The sequence below is a fragment of the Crocuta crocuta genome, unplaced genomic scaffold (assembly GCF_008692635.1).
Source record: "Crocuta crocuta isolate KB4526 unplaced genomic scaffold, BGI_CrCroc_1.0 scaffold16, whole genome shotgun sequence".
Taxonomy (NCBI): Eukaryota; Metazoa; Chordata; class Mammalia; order Carnivora; family Hyaenidae; genus Crocuta; species Crocuta crocuta.
In genome coordinates, this window is record NW_027531893.1 from 1,397,400 (window position 1) to 1,414,238 (window position 16,839).

Sequence of the window (16,839 nt, forward strand, 5' to 3'; positions counted from 1 at the left end):
GGGATCAGTGGAAGATGTGTGAAAATAAGGAACAAAAATTAAGCCTTGAAAATCAAGCAAACCAGGCAAAATAGAAATAGAAAACCAAGGACATTCGAAGAAGGCAATGGAGGTATAGGTGCTAAGCACAGATTTCTGTTATTGGCACGGAGATGAGTATTTTATAAAGCTTTCACACAAATCTCTCCTATGAAGGAAGAATTCTTTGCTTAAAGGGCTTACTTATTCTTTTCAGTTTTAAGGAGATGTTCAAATGTGGCAAGACCAAAACAGTCAAACAAAAAGCTTGTGCTGAGGTGATTAAACAAGAATACCAAAAACTTGGGCCAATAAGGTAAGATGCACCTGCACACAGACACACAAGCAAACACGCGTACTCATGCGGAAACTTACTGCTTACACTGCAAGTGTTGTGTAAAGGGAAACAGGCACGTAATCATCTGTAATGTATTTAGAACACCTCACAAGGGCCTTGACCATGCTAGCCTTTGTAAATAGAACTCAACATGACAAAATACATACTTTTATCTAACTAAAATTTACCAGGTAAAATCAAAGGAAGCCTAAGATTCCATAGCGGGGTCCAGTCCTTTTCTAACTGTGCCGATTCTTGCAAATCGTTGACACACAGTCATCTGGGTTTTACAGTATTTAGCGTTCTGCTAAGATTACTCTGGCAACAGCTCAGGGAGTTTCTACAAATGTCCTGACTGAGAAAATAAATGAAAGGATTGGAATTTTTGCACAGGTATCAGGAAATTGTGACCTTGGTCCTCTTCATTTTAATGGCTCTGCTGTGGTTTAGCCGAGATCCTGGGTTTGTTCCTGGTTGGTCTGCGCTTTTTTCCAAGTAAGCGTTACATGTTGTGTTTGTTAAGCCTGCCTGTTTTTTGTTTTTTGTTCTTTTTTCTGGCTTTCTCCTAAGTGTTTCCTAAAACTCGGTAAGATTGTATGAGACTTTCTTCCTCTCCATTGAAAAGATTGTTTAATTCTAATCCTTTCAGGAAAAAAAATAAGGAATGAAATTTAAGGTAAGGCTGCAGATAAGAGAATCATATACCCTGTAACTAAAAGTCAGGCTCCTTTAGGCAAGGCTATTCCCATCTTTACAAAATTAGAACTATGAGCTGCAGGAAAGCCATGCTCTGTGGTGGTTAGGAGTGCAGGCTGTGGAGCCTCACGGCTTGGAGTCTCTTCTGGCTCTTCCACTTCAGGCAAGTCACTTAACTCTCAGTTTTTCCAGCTGTGAAATGAGCCAATAAGCGCACTTAGAATAGTGCCGCCCTCCTCTCAACTGACAGCGCAGTCTGCTTGGGATTCTCTCTCTCTCCCTCTTTCCTTTTTTTTTTTTTAATTTTTTAATGTTTTTATTTTATTTCTGAGAGAGAGAGACAGCATGAGCAGGGGAGGGTCAGAGAGAGAGGGAGACACAGAATCTGAAGCAGGCTCCAGGCTCTGAGCTGTCAGCACAGAGCCCAACACGGGGCTCAAACCCACGAACTGTGAGATCATGACCTGAACTGAAGTCAGACGCTCAGGCGCCCCTCTCCCTCTTTATCTGTTCTCCCTGGCTCCTTCTCACTCTCTCTCTCTCAAAATAAATAATATAAACTTAAAAAAATAGTGCTGCCCTTACTCCGTACAGAAATGCAATATTTATTAAGTGAGTTCAGTGCCACTCCATCCTTGTTAATAACCCGATATGGATTCACATTCTGTGATTTTGCCTACTTATTTTTTTTTTTTCTTTTTACTCAGGTCAGTACCTGGTCTTTTTCTTCTAATTATGTTCCTTTTTTATACTAGTTCACTATATATCCATCCCTGCCCCTATTTTGTAGATCAAGAATTCCTGAGTAAGTAAGAAGACTAGTTTTACAAACTGATGTTAGCAGCTGGGTCGAGTTCATTTCATCTTGCGGTGTCTTATAGGCCAGCACTCCTGCTGAGTCACATGAAGTGACAGGACGATCGCGTAATTTTCTAAATTAAGGACCATCCTACGTGTCAATATAAATACTTTGGTTTTGAGATGCGTTCTCAGTCTATCTTTCACTGAAGTGCTCTGGCTCCAAAATTGAGCAGATCTCCGATGATGTCTTCCTGTCTCACATCCCACAGCAAGAATCCATGTCTTTGGGGACAGAAACCAAAATTGTTTTAGTTAAAGGTATCCTGCCGACATGGAATAAAGAAGTCCCTCTCCTCTTGAATCGGAGCCTTCTGGTTATATAGACATTGCCAACATGTTTTAAAGGTACAAAGTCTGCGTGCAAATTCCTAGTGAACACGCAAGTGCAGCCACGTGATACGGTAGCATGTTTCAAAGGATCAGCTTCATTCAGCTTGAGAAACTTTTTGTTTAGGGCTAAAACTTCTCACTTTGAGAAGTCTAAATAAAAGGCAGTAGCCTATTATTCAAGGCAAGCTATTCATAGCCAGCTATCATTTAGCAGTTTGATTATTACTCTTTAGTTTTGTAACAGGTCATAAACCAACATAAAAAGTAATTTTCCTTTTTAAAATTCCACTCCTATTTACCTTGGTAGGGAGAGTCTTCTCTAAACACCAGTGTGTAAAAACTAAATGAAATCAGATAGTAGCTAATAAAAATCAGGAAGAAATCCCAGTAGGAAATTCAATGTAATAAGTTTCTAGTTTCTGTTCCTTACAGGAAGAAAGTATAATTCAGAAGATATTTTGTTTGCAGCAGAAAAACAGAGTATATATACTATGGTGTTTGTGTTACCTCGAATTCTGAGAGAGAATAATAGAATAAGGAACAAAGATTTGATAGGAGAAGGAATTTGAAGATATAAGTCTAATTGACTTTGATTAATAAATTGCCAAAGCAAATAAAATTTGTGTGGGCTTAATACTTTGTAATACTGAGACAATCTTAGTTGTGTTACTAGTTCATAATAAACTAAAAATGAAGTGAAGATAAACAAATACTGAAATAATAATAGTTTTAAAAGTCTTTGGGAACAAAGTTACCTCAATATTTATGGCTTGATTTTATGTGAAGTATATTCTGTAGATTATATTTGTAATATAGAGATTTTAACCATTTAGAATTTCCAAAGCTAGGATGATATATCAAGATTTACAGCTACCACCTAATGTTTTCATTCCATCTGTTTGAACCTGGACTGAATTCAATGTGTCTTTTCATATAAAACAAAATCACATTATATGATGCCTGACCTAATTTCGTAAAATTACAATAAAAAATTATAACTCAAATAAAAGAAATAAGGAAAATACAATAATAAATATTGGTTAAGTTTGTTGAATAAATTACATAAGACAGCTTTGTACTCAGCAAAGAAATTTTAAAAATCTATATTTAAAGAAAACGGACTCGTTTCTAAAGTTGCCAGATTGAATAAAAATAATGCGTTTCCTTGATTATTTATACTATTCAGATAAATCATAGGAGTAGAGAGCTTCTATAGTATGAACACATCGCTGAGTCACAAGGTAGCAGGATAATCCCTAGGGCGTACATATGTCTTCTCAGGCTACAAAGATTCACTAGTTTATATTTCTGGATCTTAAAACTGAATGTTAATTATGTATGTCTGTTTCATTCATATCTAGTTTCCAGGTGCTTCTTTAATAGTTGAGGCTTCTGGCAGCCTGTCTTACTTGCTGGAATGACTTGGTGATTCTAAGACCCCATCTGTTCCTGAATCACTCTTAATTTGTCCAGTGACCGTTTATGAGCATCTCATAAGCCATTCTAATAATTAATATTCTTGATTGAGTTTCACAGGGTGCAAAGCATTAAATGGGTTGATTTCATTTGTATGATATGGCTAGGGACTATAATCACAGTAGCAGATGTTATATCTTAGAAAAACAGATCAATTTCTTTTCATAATGTACAGAAGAATTTTAGAGGACTCTAGAAACACCCTTTCCTTGCCACAAGTCAATGCTATGATGTTATACAACAGTTATACAGGGCTTTGCCCAGTCTAGCAATTGCTTTGGCCTCAGTTCTCTGCCAGTATAAGTAAATGAAAAAATTCAAAGAAAAAAATTGTTTACCAAATCCTTAAACTTTGCCTAAAAAGGAACTTGACGTGTTGGCCAGTATGTTAGCCTGTGTATTCATGGTTTTGAAAGTAGGAGACATATATGGAAACATTGAGAACATGATCTGAGATTTTCAGCTTCACTAACTTATATCATTTCGTTGGAAATCCATAGGTTTTAGACCAGATTATCCAGAATAAATAATCTAGGTCACCACTACTACTTGTATGGTTATTTGCCTAGTCAATTACTGTTTACTTTGTTCAAGTTCTTCATGCTATTTTTAATGTACATATCTGTCCTCTTTCAGGTACCCTGGTTTTGCTACAGATTCAACTGTTGCCTTACTTATAGGACTCCTATTCTTTCTTATCCCAGCTAAGAGATTGACTAAAACCACACCTACAGGAGAAATTGGTTGAGTATTATTTATAATTCTGAATGACTTTGACAGAAGAGCAAAGTTACAAAATTCCATTGGTTTCAGTTAGCACTTAGAATGGAAAGAATGGGCATGCCCCTGGCTTAGCACGCCCTGTTTGCACACTGCAGCCTTTATTCAGCCAGCACGTGTTTTCTCTCTGCAAGGAGAATCGTCTTACTTGGCAGAAGTGAGAAGTAGATTTCCTTATGCAACATGGTTAGGACTCCGCCACGAGTGACACTTTCCGGTTCACAATAGGCCCACTTTCCCCTGCCATAATCAGAATTAATCTTACTATTGGCAAACATAGGAACAAGAACTTGGAAGTCACTTCATGATGAGCCCTTGGTAATAAATGCTGAGGATCTAAAAAGGTGAGGAGTTTCAAGGGAAAGAGTATTTACAGCATCATAGTAATCCTGGAGAGAAAGCAAATCAAATCCACACTTAGCCAGAACCTAGTGTCACAAATGGAAGAAGAAATATTCAAATAAAAGGGAACATTCATTGTCTTTATAATACATGCACAAAAAAGTATCCATGCTTGTGTGAGAAGACCCCTCGTTCCCCTGACACACACATTTCTTAAACACAGGTTTCACCCCCATCTGTACTTTATACTAATTCAGCATGTGTTTTGGGTATTCAGATTCCTATGTTTTTATTGTAGGACAAATAGTTTAAAATTGTTTGGAACTAGTCTAGTAGAGAGTGTTTGTTGGGAGGGGGGTTATTGTTGGTTTTTCTTTTATTTCTCCCTTTTTCTTCTTTTTTTTGCTTGTGTGGGACCTGGATTCATGGAGTTGAGTTGACCCATCTGACTTCTTGCATCTGAATTGATAAGTGACTAATAAGTCAGATTGCTAGGACATGATACATATAAATAGCATAATTTAGAAATAAATGCCTTTTGTTCTTTACTTGAATCTAGAACATCTCATAGTGTATTATAAGGAGATATTGTAATACAGAGTAATCATTTCTATGAGGCCCTGAGGACACTGACCATTGTGGTCAAATCCCTACAGCCTATCAGTGGCAAGTGTTGAAGAGCCAATGCTTGGCTTCATTTCCCGGGCTCCCACATCTGAATCCCCCTCTCAGAAAGAGCCTTGCTTCTTTTGGGGAGAAAGAATTTTTTCTTCCCTTCAAGATCCTTCTAGCTGGACTAAGAATCAAGTTGACAGGACACAGATTAATGGTAGGAAGTCAAATTTAATGGTGTACATACAGGGAATCCACACAGACATGGACAATCCAAAGACAGTGAGGCAACATAACACTTAAATGAGCTAAGAGGGATAGGGGTCTGAGGATACAAAGGGGAGGAAGACCAAAAACAGGAAGGTGAAAGGAGATGTTTAGAAAGCAAAGGTTGCCCAATTATGCAGATAAGTTTCATAGGTAAAGAGGAATCTTTGTTAATCTCTCTCTTCCTGTTATAAGCAGGTAGTTGAGGGGGAGGCAAGGAACTTTTTCTGAATCTGCTGGGGGGCGGGGGGGGGATTGTTTGTTTTTTAATGTGGGTTTGTTTTTTTTTTTAAAGAGAGAGAGAGTACACTAGGGGAGGAAGGGCCAGGAGACAGAGGATCCAAAGCAGGCTCTGCACTCATAGCATCGAGCCTGATGTGGAACTCAAACTCACGAACCATGAGATTATGACCTGAGCCAAAGTTGGACACTCAACCACCTGTGCCCGAATTTGCTGGGGTTTTGATTGCTTTTAACTCAAAATAATGTTCATGCCAAAGTCGCCCACCTTGGGGCAGCCTGCCCTTGGCCCCCAACCACTGTCCCCCATTCTCTCTCTCCTCATTCTTCACTCCTGTTCCCTGATAAACTCATCCACACTAGGTTTAAAAATGACAATATGTTAAATTTTACATGAGAGGTGCATTTCAGAAATGTTTGCATTTTAACAGGATATATATCCCTTTTTTTGAGAAAAAGAGCAAGAGAGAGAGCACACAGGTGGGGAAGGGCAGAGGGAGAGAGAGAATCTTGGGGAGTCTCCATGCCTAGTACAGAGGCTCCATGCCTAGTATGGAGCCTGATGCAAGGCTCAATCTCAAGATCATGAGACCCTAACCAGAGCTGAAATCAAGAGTTGGGCATTTAACCAAATGAGCCAACAAGGTATGCCTTAATAGGCTATATATATCCTAATTCAAGTAAAAAATAGCAAAATTTCCATCAACAGTGAAGGTAGGTTTTGTTTAGTTTTCTTTTTTTTTAATTTTTTTAATGTTTTATTTATTTCTAGGAGAGAGAGAGAGAGAGAGACAGCGTGAGCAGGGGAGGGTCAGAGAGAGAGGGGGTCACAGACTCTGAAACAGGCTCCAGGCTCTGAGCTGGCAGTCAGCACAGAGCCCCACGCGGGGCTCCAACCCACGAACCGCGAGATCATGACCTAAGCGAAAGTTGGACGCTCAACCAACTAAGCCACCCAGGCGCCCCGGTTTTGTTTAGGTTTAACAGAAGGAGCTAGGAAGGAGTTTTACTAGTAACCTTAAAATCTCACCATGTAGAAGGCCACTTGTTACACACAAATATTAAATGGGAATATTATATTCATGGATGACCTTTATTCTCAACAAATCAAATGAGCCATTATGACCCAAATATCAAGAGAAATCTTTATAATAATTTTAAGAGTTATGAATAATACTTAAATTATTTAATCTGAACCTTGATTTTAAACTGAAAACATGATGAATCTATATGACCCTCCTCATGAATTGAAAAAAAATAAAAAAGGTTCAAGAAAATAGTGAATAAAAGTATAATGCTACAGTGATGATATTAGAACCAATGTCATATTAGACACTTTGAATAGCAAAGAATAGTATAGTCAATGCACTGTATTACTCATAGTAGGCAAAAATGTTGGCAGAATGAATGAATGAATGAATGACATTATAAATGACAATGTTATAACCTATCTAAATTTATAATGTGATCCAAAGGATTTTTCCATGTCATGGCTTTTTTTTTTTTTTTTTTTTGTTACAGGAAGATAGAGAGAGAGAGAGAGAGAGAGAGAGTGAGCAGGGGAGGGTCAGAGAGAGAAGGAGACACAGAATCTGAAGCAGGCTCCAGGCTCTGAGCTGTCAGCACTGAGCCTGACGTGGGGCATGAACCCACGAACCATGAGATCATGACCTGAGCCAAAGTCGGACGCTCAACCGACTGAGCCACCCAGGAGCCCCTATGGCTTTTTTTTTTTTAATGCAGTGTTCTACCTCAGCCAGGTAGAAATTACTCAAAGTTCAGAGCAAGTTATTTATCTAAAAACAATCTAGGAATATTAAAAACTTCTAATGATATGGTGGTTTCAGACAATGAAAAAAGGACATGTCATATTGCCATATTTGAAGCAATGTATAACTGTGGGAATTGTGTTTTGCAGTTGCTTTTGATTACTCTCCGCTGATTACTTGGAAAGAATTCCAGTCATTTATGCCCTGGGACATAGCCATTCTTGTTGGTGGAGGGTTTGCCTTGGCAGATGGCTGTGAGGTAATACTCTGTGTCCACGATATTTAACAATTAACTAGACTTTTCCAAAGAAGAACAAGAGACAACCAGGCTTTGGCATATTCAACTTTATCCTATCATTTTAATGATGCAGATTTCAATTGTCTTGCAGTGAGTGTACCACACAGATAAAGTGAGTTCAATAATTTTTACAGGCTGCAAGCATAAAACATCATTTTTTATGATGCCCCAACATGTCAAAAGGAATAAAGCAAAGAAGATGAGAATTCTTAAACCATGAACTGGTATTAGAAGACTAGCTAAGTAAGAAAAAAATGCAAAATTCCTACATACAATGACTCCTAACAAAACATTCTGTTTATAACTTTACCTTATTTCATGATGAATCTGAGTAGCTCACAGACTTCTCTTTAGTATATCATAGTCCTGGTGGGCCTGGGTGGCTCAGTCAGTTAAACATCCTACTCTTGATTTTGGCTCAGATCATTATCTCATAGTTTGTGGGATCAAACCCAGCTTTGGGCTCTGCCCTGACAGTGTGGAGCTTGCTTTGCATTCTCATTCTCTCTCTCTCTCTCTCTCTCTGTCCCTCCCCTGCATGTGCTCACTCTCTTTCTCAAAAATAAACATTTTGTTAAAATTTACAATATATCGTAGTCCTCAGGCTGTCAAAGAAGAATGAGAAGTAACAGTGCTTCATTACATCATTTATTTATTACATATTAAGTACATTAAAAGTACTTAGTACATGTTGGGGCACCTGGGTGGCTTGGTCAGTTAAGCATCTGACTTTGGCTCAGATTATGACCCCACGGTTCTTGGGTTCCAGCTCAGCATCGGGCTCTGTGCTGACAGCTCAGAGCCTGGAGCCTGCTTCAGATTCTGTGTCTCCCTTTCTCTCTGCTCTCCTCTGCTCATACTGTCTTTCTCAGACTCTATCTCAAAAATAAAGAAACATTTTAAAGAAGTATTTAGTACATGTTTATTGGATAAAGTCCAGAGAGAATTTTACATAACCATGGCTAATATTGTACTATGTCTAATTTTAGGGAAAAATAACAGCACCATGAGGAATAAAGCTGGCTTTTTCTTTGGCCTGTCATCTATTCAGCTGATATAAAGTAGAAGTCTGGGGAAGGCCTTTGTCACTGGAAAGTCATTGTAGGGCTGCTAGAAGAAAAGCATCTTCTGAAAAAGTCCGTGAAAAAGTTTTTACTCTTTGACTAAATAAAAACTCTCATTTCCGAGTCTCATAGTCATCTGTGAAACACTTAAAGCTCACATCTGCTCCATTTCTTCATTCAGTCATCAAAGTAAAAAAGATGATGAAAGAGATGTGTCCAGCCTTTTCGCTCCTGGAAAGTTAAATTTTTATTCTTCAGATGAATAACTATCTGCTATCTTCTAAATAGCCTATAAGGAGAGTGCCTTTTGCTTTTTACTTTATTGTCAATTTTTCTGCATGGTATTTGGACACTGAGCTTTCAGCAATATGACTTAGTAATAGGTGAAAATCTTGGAAATTGTCTCAATTCTGAGTGCCACTTACAATGTCTTTTTACATGTAGACTTGGCTTGCCTTAGAGACTACTCAAATTTAAATGATAGAAATATAAGGCAAATACACACTTTCCCTTACTATTTCAGAAATAATGAGATCTGGTTTCTCAAAATCAGTAACTTCCATTCTTTTTATTGCTAATTTGAACTGTGAGGCAATCTGAATCAGTAATTCTGACACTGATGTGAACTTTGTTCATCTCTCCTTCCCAGAATATCTGTCTGGATTGGACCCTAGATACTCAAAGTGATTTTAAAAGCATTGGCCAGACCCTAGAATTGCAAAATCCAAGAAAATTAAAAGACGTGGACTTCCTCTGATACACTAGCCCCTCCCACTGGAAGAATTGGGGAAGCTATAGAGGGAGGTCGTTTGCTATGAAAATCCTAGTACGTAGAATTAGATTTCTGTGGGAGAATAACCGGAATAACCCTACCTCTGTGGACAAATATGCCCCTCCTTAGAAACTAATTTTACAAACATTTGGAGACAGTTCATTTTTAAAATTTTTGTTCCAAACTGCAATTAGTTTGGCAAATGTCCAGAATCAGATAACCCCCCCTGTTGGGAGCCATAAAATGGCAGCTAACTACTAAAGCATTCACCTCTTTGTAATAACTTCTCTCTTAAAAGCCTGTTAACTTTGTTTTAACATAATCACAGTACACTAAGTGACCTGGGTATGAACAATATTCATATAATCATAATGGCGACCTTTCAATATTGATTTAATAAAAAACTTGATATATGAGTAAAGGAAATGGAGGGCCAGGAAATATACGTATGGTGGATGGTGTAAGAAAGCTGAATCCTTACGTAACATATTAGAAAGTCAGTAAACAAAATCAAAATCAGCAAATAAAGAAACCACATAGTTTAAAAAGTAGCCATACATAGCTAATCTAGGTTCAAAATTGTCTCTGCGGAACACAATTTGGGAATAGAGAGAAGCAGACCAGAGGGTCCCATTTTCTTAAAGTCCTATAGTACCACACGATCTGTCTGTATAAAATAGGTAAAATTACATTTTAATTGAAAAAATGTGGGAAGACAATTCAAAGTCCCTAAAGCATGTTGGTAGTGTTAAAATAAGAATAATTGAGAATGTCTCCCATGTCAGCTGAAGTCACCTAGATCTACCAAACTATGGGAACATATGAAAGATTAAAGTTATATTTTAAACTGAGTTATTAGAGCAAAGGCTACATTTTATACATTTAAATTGTGCCTGATTAAAAAATTATTAACAAATTACATTGCTAATTACTATTCTTTTCTTTCATTTTTTTTTTTTAGGAATCAGGACTATCCAAGTGGATAGGAAATAAATTATCTCCTCTAGGTTCATTACCAGTATGGCTAATAATTCTGATATCATCTTTGCTTGTCACATCTTTAACAGAGGTAGCCAGCAATCCAGCTACTATTACCCTTCTTCTCCCGATACTGTCTCCATTGGTGAGTATCTCATTCATCTGCTTTTCTCCTCATCAAAAGTGTAGTGTTCTGCTTTGCTTGTTCTCATTTTGTGGGATGGAACCATTTTTTGATGTGAATGATCTTCCTATAAGTAACTTATAGAGTGGTCTTTATTTGCATTACTACTTTTTCTGGCAGACCTCACGTCAGGAGAATTCTGTTCTTCGACGGTCAAGCAGAAGCACTTAGCTTCTCTCTGCCCAGATTTTTCATTTAGCTTCTCTCTGCCCAGATTTTTCATTTGCAGATAAGTGCGAGGGTCAGCCTGGATCCTTTCCAGCTGTATGACTTTGGGATTCAGTGTTTTCTGGCATCTTCAGTATTTAAATGTCTAACACTAACACTTCTCCCTCCAGATTATTCCCCAGTTTCTGAGAAGTGGTTCATAGAAGTGATTTGCAAGTGAATGAAAAGCTAGGCTTATGCTTCAGGCTTTAAGCTTAAATATCTTAGACACAGCTCTCTCTATGGCCCAGGAAATAATTTTAAAAGATAAGTGAAAAGCAGATTTGCAAGGAGAGAGAGGAAAAGACAATCTACCTTTTTTTCTCCCCACCTCGCTAGCAAATACAAGAAATAGCTGTAAGTAAAATGTTTCCCTTATTGAGATGGCTGAGTTTGGTGAGAGGGTAGCACTTTAAATTAAGAAGAATTGCCCTTCTGGAAATGTTCTGCTCCAGCTCTAGGTGCATATGATGGCATTCTTGGGCTGCTGCTTCAAACTAGAGAAGAAACGCAGGCAGTGTATACTGGCAAAATATCATTTTGATTTTGCTGTTTTTTATTTCTCAACATGGCACAGTTAGAAATGGCACTGTCAGACAAGTTAGATGATGAATTAGGAATAGTAGTAACTCTTTTTCTGTGATGATCCCTAAGCAAATTGTAGATTACATATGGCGTAGAGGCAGAAAAGTTAATGGAATAAAGAGAAGCTTCAAAGCCAGAGAGACCTAAGCCCCTGCATAAGCCCTACTGCTTGCCAGCTTTGTGTCTGGACGAGTTACTTTAGCCTTTCTGGACCTTAGTTTTTTCATCTGTTACTTGGGGTTATAGTAGCCATCTCAGAGGTCATTGGGAAAATTAAGTTATTTTATTTAAACACACACACACACACACAACGCCTAACACTGGATAAATAATAAATTGCTTCTGTTTTTATTTAGTTCCTGGAATAAATGATACTTTATTTTCTAAATGAACTGAGCTATAACACTTTAAGTGGGCACCAATAACCGTATAAACAACAAGAAGAAGAGACATTTCTGAAAACTGTTCTTCAAGCTCTAATTGCATTTATGTGTATAATTTTATGTCTTTAGGTTTTAACTTGCTTCCGGGAAAGTTCATTATAATAATTTTGCTCATTCTGCTGCATGGTGCCTACCTCAAAATTTTACTTAGACTCCTTTTTTTTATCTTTTCCAACAGGCTGAAGCCATTCAAGTGAACCCTCTTTATATTTTGATACCTTCTACTCTGTGTACTTCATTTGCATTCCTCCTACCAGTAGCAAATCCACCCAATGCTATTGTTTTTTCCTACGGCCATCTAAAAGTAATTGACATGGTGAGTGAGCTGAAAGAAAACAATCAGGTCCAATGTCTTTTGAGTTATCACTCCTTTTGCACACTAATCAACTTCCAGTGAAGGCAAGGCTTGAGTTCTATTCTGAAGGGAGAGTTCATGATTGGTCATAGAATTGTTTTTAAGAGTGATACCAGAAGCAAACACCATGAGAATCTGCAGCACAAATACAGAGATACTGACTGCATCAGTCATGTCCTGGAAGAGGAAAAGAGCTTAGAATATGTTCCACACAAGGCCTGAAACTTACGTGTCAAAGTCAGACTCCAACCTGACCTGGGCAAAAGGAAGAATAGGGTTAATGAAATTCAGCCATCACGCACTGTGGTTTTCTATCACAAATATTTTTGCAAAATTTTGCAACCAACCAACATTTACTTCGAAAAGCATACTGGGCTCAGTGCCTGCTGATGAAAAGCCATCTTTCTTGTCGCGATTCTAATAGTGACATCTGACATGAAAGCGCAAGCAAGTCATAGTGGAACACTTAGTATGGTGTCTACGGGTGGTGTTTCTCCCAACCAGAGGGGGCCTCCAAATGTGGGGTGATGCCATCTGAGGCAGAACAAAGGAGAAAGAAGTTTACTGAATATGCCCCAAGGGAACAGCAGAAGACAACAGAAGAAAGGCTATCTGCAAGGAGGCAGTGGATGGGGGCCGTTTTTAAAGGAGGAAACTAAAGAAGTCTGGCATAGAATTTTCCCTTTTTTGGTAACTGAGCCTGTTTGTAAGTAGCCCATTGGTCATATAGGGCCTTTGGATATGTTGGGGTGGGTCGCCTGGTGGGCCTGTCTGTATTCAGCCAGGTGGTCATTGTGGCCCTTTCTGCATTCCATTGCTCATGGCTGTTTGCTGTGGTAGGAAAGGACTAGCTTGAGAATATTTTAGTCTCCCCCAGATCTTGATCACCAACTTCCAAACCAAACCAAGCAGGAATGTAATGAAAGTAAATTCCGGTCGCTTGCTCTTCAAGTGCACTCCCAAGGTAAGTTCCAGCTCCCGCCTGCTACACGCATTGCATTGCTGTCCCTACATTCCTGCGACGTCAAAATTGGGAAATGCCTCTATGCAGAAGTCACATAATATCCTTCTGGAAAGAAAATGTGCATAATACAATATAACCAGTGTCCTGTGCGTATGAATTTAAACAATAAAAACAGGATTCTGAAATAAGTGAGTGGCTTGCATAGACGGGAAAGGAGGCTTCCTATAATAATCACTGCTAGATAGCCCCTTTTGCTTTGGGGCTCCAGGCTTTAAAACAGAGATTGCAGAGATTAGCAATCTCTCCCTGTACAAAGTCAGACAGTAAATATCTGACGCTCTGTGGGCCGTATGCTCTCTCTGTCACAACTACTTAATTCTGCCATTGTATCATGAATGCAACCAACGACAATATGTAAACAAGTAGTCATGGTTATAGCCCCATACAACTTTACTAACCAAAACAGGTCATGGGCAGTATTTTGCCAGGCCTTGTTTGAATGGATAGAAAACAACTTTGAAATTTTTAGTCGATATCAGGATGATGACACAAGAGCCAGAAAAATGGGCACTCTAAGAAAGATGAATAGAAGTGGCATTTTATTAAATCTCAATAAGAGAATACTAAAGGCTAAACTAATAATGGTATTGAGTGAACATGAAGGATCCAGTTATCATACAGTGACCTGAACCTTATCCGCTGAAATACAAGACCTCAAAACTCAAATTCTGATTTAACATGAAATGACAATTTTTTAAATGGATTTTTTTCTTGAATTAGATGAATTCCAGTATATTCCTAAGAGGACCCTTTCAGAATCTCCAACTAAATGTCATTTAGCTGTGGACAGGCTCTCCTTTGAGATGAATGAAAGAATTCATTGTTTTATGAAATGACAACAATTGATACACAGCATTTATGATGCATGTAAATCTGACATATACTTTCTGCTGCAGGATTCGAATCCTGCTACAGGTTTCCTTTTGGGGAGACTGACATTTATACTCTTTCCTGTTCAAGGTGAAAGCTGGACTTGGCGTTAATATTGTGGGTGTTGCTGTGGTGATGCTCGGCATGTCCACCTGGATTACGACTCTGTTTGACCTCTCTACTTACCCTTCGTGGGCTCCTGCAATTAGTAATGAGACCATGCCCTGACAAGCATGAATGGTAATAACTGTCTGGTGGTGAGTTTTGAGAACCGTTGAGAATTCACTGCAGATTCGGCTTTGGAAAATTGAAAACACCTTTAAATTAGCCTTGATGTAGCTGCTGTGTTTCCAGTAAACACTCAAAACCTGCTGGCATAACCCAGAGTTCACACCGAAGCATCTATGTGCCTTTATCAAGAAGCCCACAGCTGAGATTTTGCTCGTGGATCCTATGCATCCTGCTTCAACATAAGAGTAACTTATAACACGACCATCAAAGAGATTAGGTGATTTATTTCATTTTACAGTTTCGGTTTGGTGTAACAGTTCAAATGTCAATTTATTATTTCAGGAACTTCCCACAAAGCCAGAAATAGGAAATAAAATATACCAGTTAATTAGGTACTTGGATAAGTCATTTCTGTAGTGTTGCTGAAGGGAATTTGTTGAAAAACCAAAGCAGCAGTCATCTGCTGGTGCAGAAGAAAGGTTTAATCTAAATGAAATGTGCGTTCTCTCATTTTAAAAAACATCAGATTATTTTTGACATATATATATGGTATGAAAATGGAAATTGAATTGCTAGTTTCAAAATTATAGTTGAATCCACTAAACAACAGAAAACTCATAGATAAGGACTAATTTCTACTTGACCTTATGGTTGGATTAATATAATTCATACCTTTAATATCTCAGTGAACTAAAAAGTGTATTTTGTAGAGCTGTGAATAATGCTTCCTCTGATTGCACAGTGTAGATACAAAAGAAAGCTAAACACTATAAAACTATTAACACATTTCTGTATATGTATAAAAGTTTTGCTTACACATTTATCTTACTTCAGAAATGCATAATGTCATATGTAAAAAGAGAAGATTCAGAAATCTAATGAATTATCACTAAGTGCAGCGACAGAAAAAAGTAACATAACTCCATTATTTTCAACATTGAGATGAAATGTCAGATGGAAAATAAGAATAAAAAATAAAACTGTTGATATATTTACAAAAGAAAAATTATTAAATGTTACTAAATTAATTAATTTTAAATAAATTGTTTAATTAATATTAAATTAATAATTATTAAATTATTCATTGNCAGTTTGTGAGTTTGAGAGCCCCATGTTGGGCTCTGTGCTGCCGTTGTGAAGCCTGCTTGGGATTCTCTCTTCCTCTCTCTCTCTCTCTCTCTCTCTCTCTCTGTCCTCACTCATGCTCGCATGCACTTTCTCTCTCAAAAACAAATTAAAGTAGAAGAGAAAAGGAAAGGAAAGAAGAAAAAAAAGGGGAGGGGAAGGGAGGGAGGGAAGGGAAGAAAAAAGAGATCTGAACATTCAAACAAAAATAGAGAGTAGGCTGTTAGCACTCGGGATGTGAAAAAGAATAAGGTCTATTGACATTCCAAAATTCGACTACAGGGGAAAAAATGACAGTGAAAACAAAATAATGTGCACAGTTCAGAAAAGATGGAGAAGTTAAAACATAACAATTCTCGGGGCACCTGGGTGGCTCAGTCAGTTAAGCGTCCGACTTTGGCTCAGGTCATGATCTTGTGGTCCCTGAGTTCGAGCCCCACATTGGGCTCTGTGCTGACAGCTCAGGGCCTGGAGCCTGCTTAGATTCTGTATCTCCCTCTCTCTCTGCCCCTTCCCCGTTCATGCTCTGTCTCTCTCTGACTCTCAAAAATGAATAAATGTTAAAAATTTTTTAAAAACACCACAACAATTCTCATGCTAAAAATAAAGTGGAAAACAGGTTAAGAAAATACCTTTAGTATTATTTTTAATCTTCAGAGAAGTCATCAGCCCTCATTTGGTTTTTATACAAATGATGGCATTTATAAAGTTGTTCTTTTAAAAACTTGAAAAAGTTTTTTAAAAGGAAGACATTCCTTTAAACATTTATACATGATAGATTGTCTGTGTTCATTGTTTGTCTATTGGTCAATGCAAAATTTATCAATTTTTAAAAATTTGTCCATTTAACCCTTACAATATATTGCTGCTTTATGTATACCTTCTAAGTTCCCCCTATTCACTTAATTCTTTCCCTGTCATATATTACACATTTACTTATGATCAATAGAATTATTACTTTTTGGCTTTTTTCTA

The 16,839-nt window shown here is 37.8% G+C and overlaps 1 protein-coding gene across 1 annotated transcript in view; it reads left to right on the forward strand.

Annotated features, from left to right (window-relative positions):
* The window catches only part of SLC13A1 (solute carrier family 13 member 1), a 186,414-nt gene extending 171,300 nt beyond the window's left edge, over nt 1-15,114 (forward strand). The window contains exons 10-16 of the mRNA XM_077773182.1: nt 236-334; nt 749-850; nt 4,355-4,461; nt 7,878-7,987; nt 10,824-10,985; nt 12,438-12,575; nt 14,599-15,114. Coding sequence (XP_077629308.1) covers nt 236-334; nt 749-850; nt 4,355-4,461; nt 7,878-7,987; nt 10,824-10,985; nt 12,438-12,575; nt 14,599-14,736 — 856 coding nt within the window. The 3' untranslated portion in view covers nt 14,737-15,114. The remainder of the gene's footprint in view (nt 1-235; nt 335-748; nt 851-4,354; nt 4,462-7,877; nt 7,988-10,823; nt 10,986-12,437; nt 12,576-14,598) is intronic.
* Nucleotides 15,115-16,839: the final 1,725 nt, after the last annotated feature.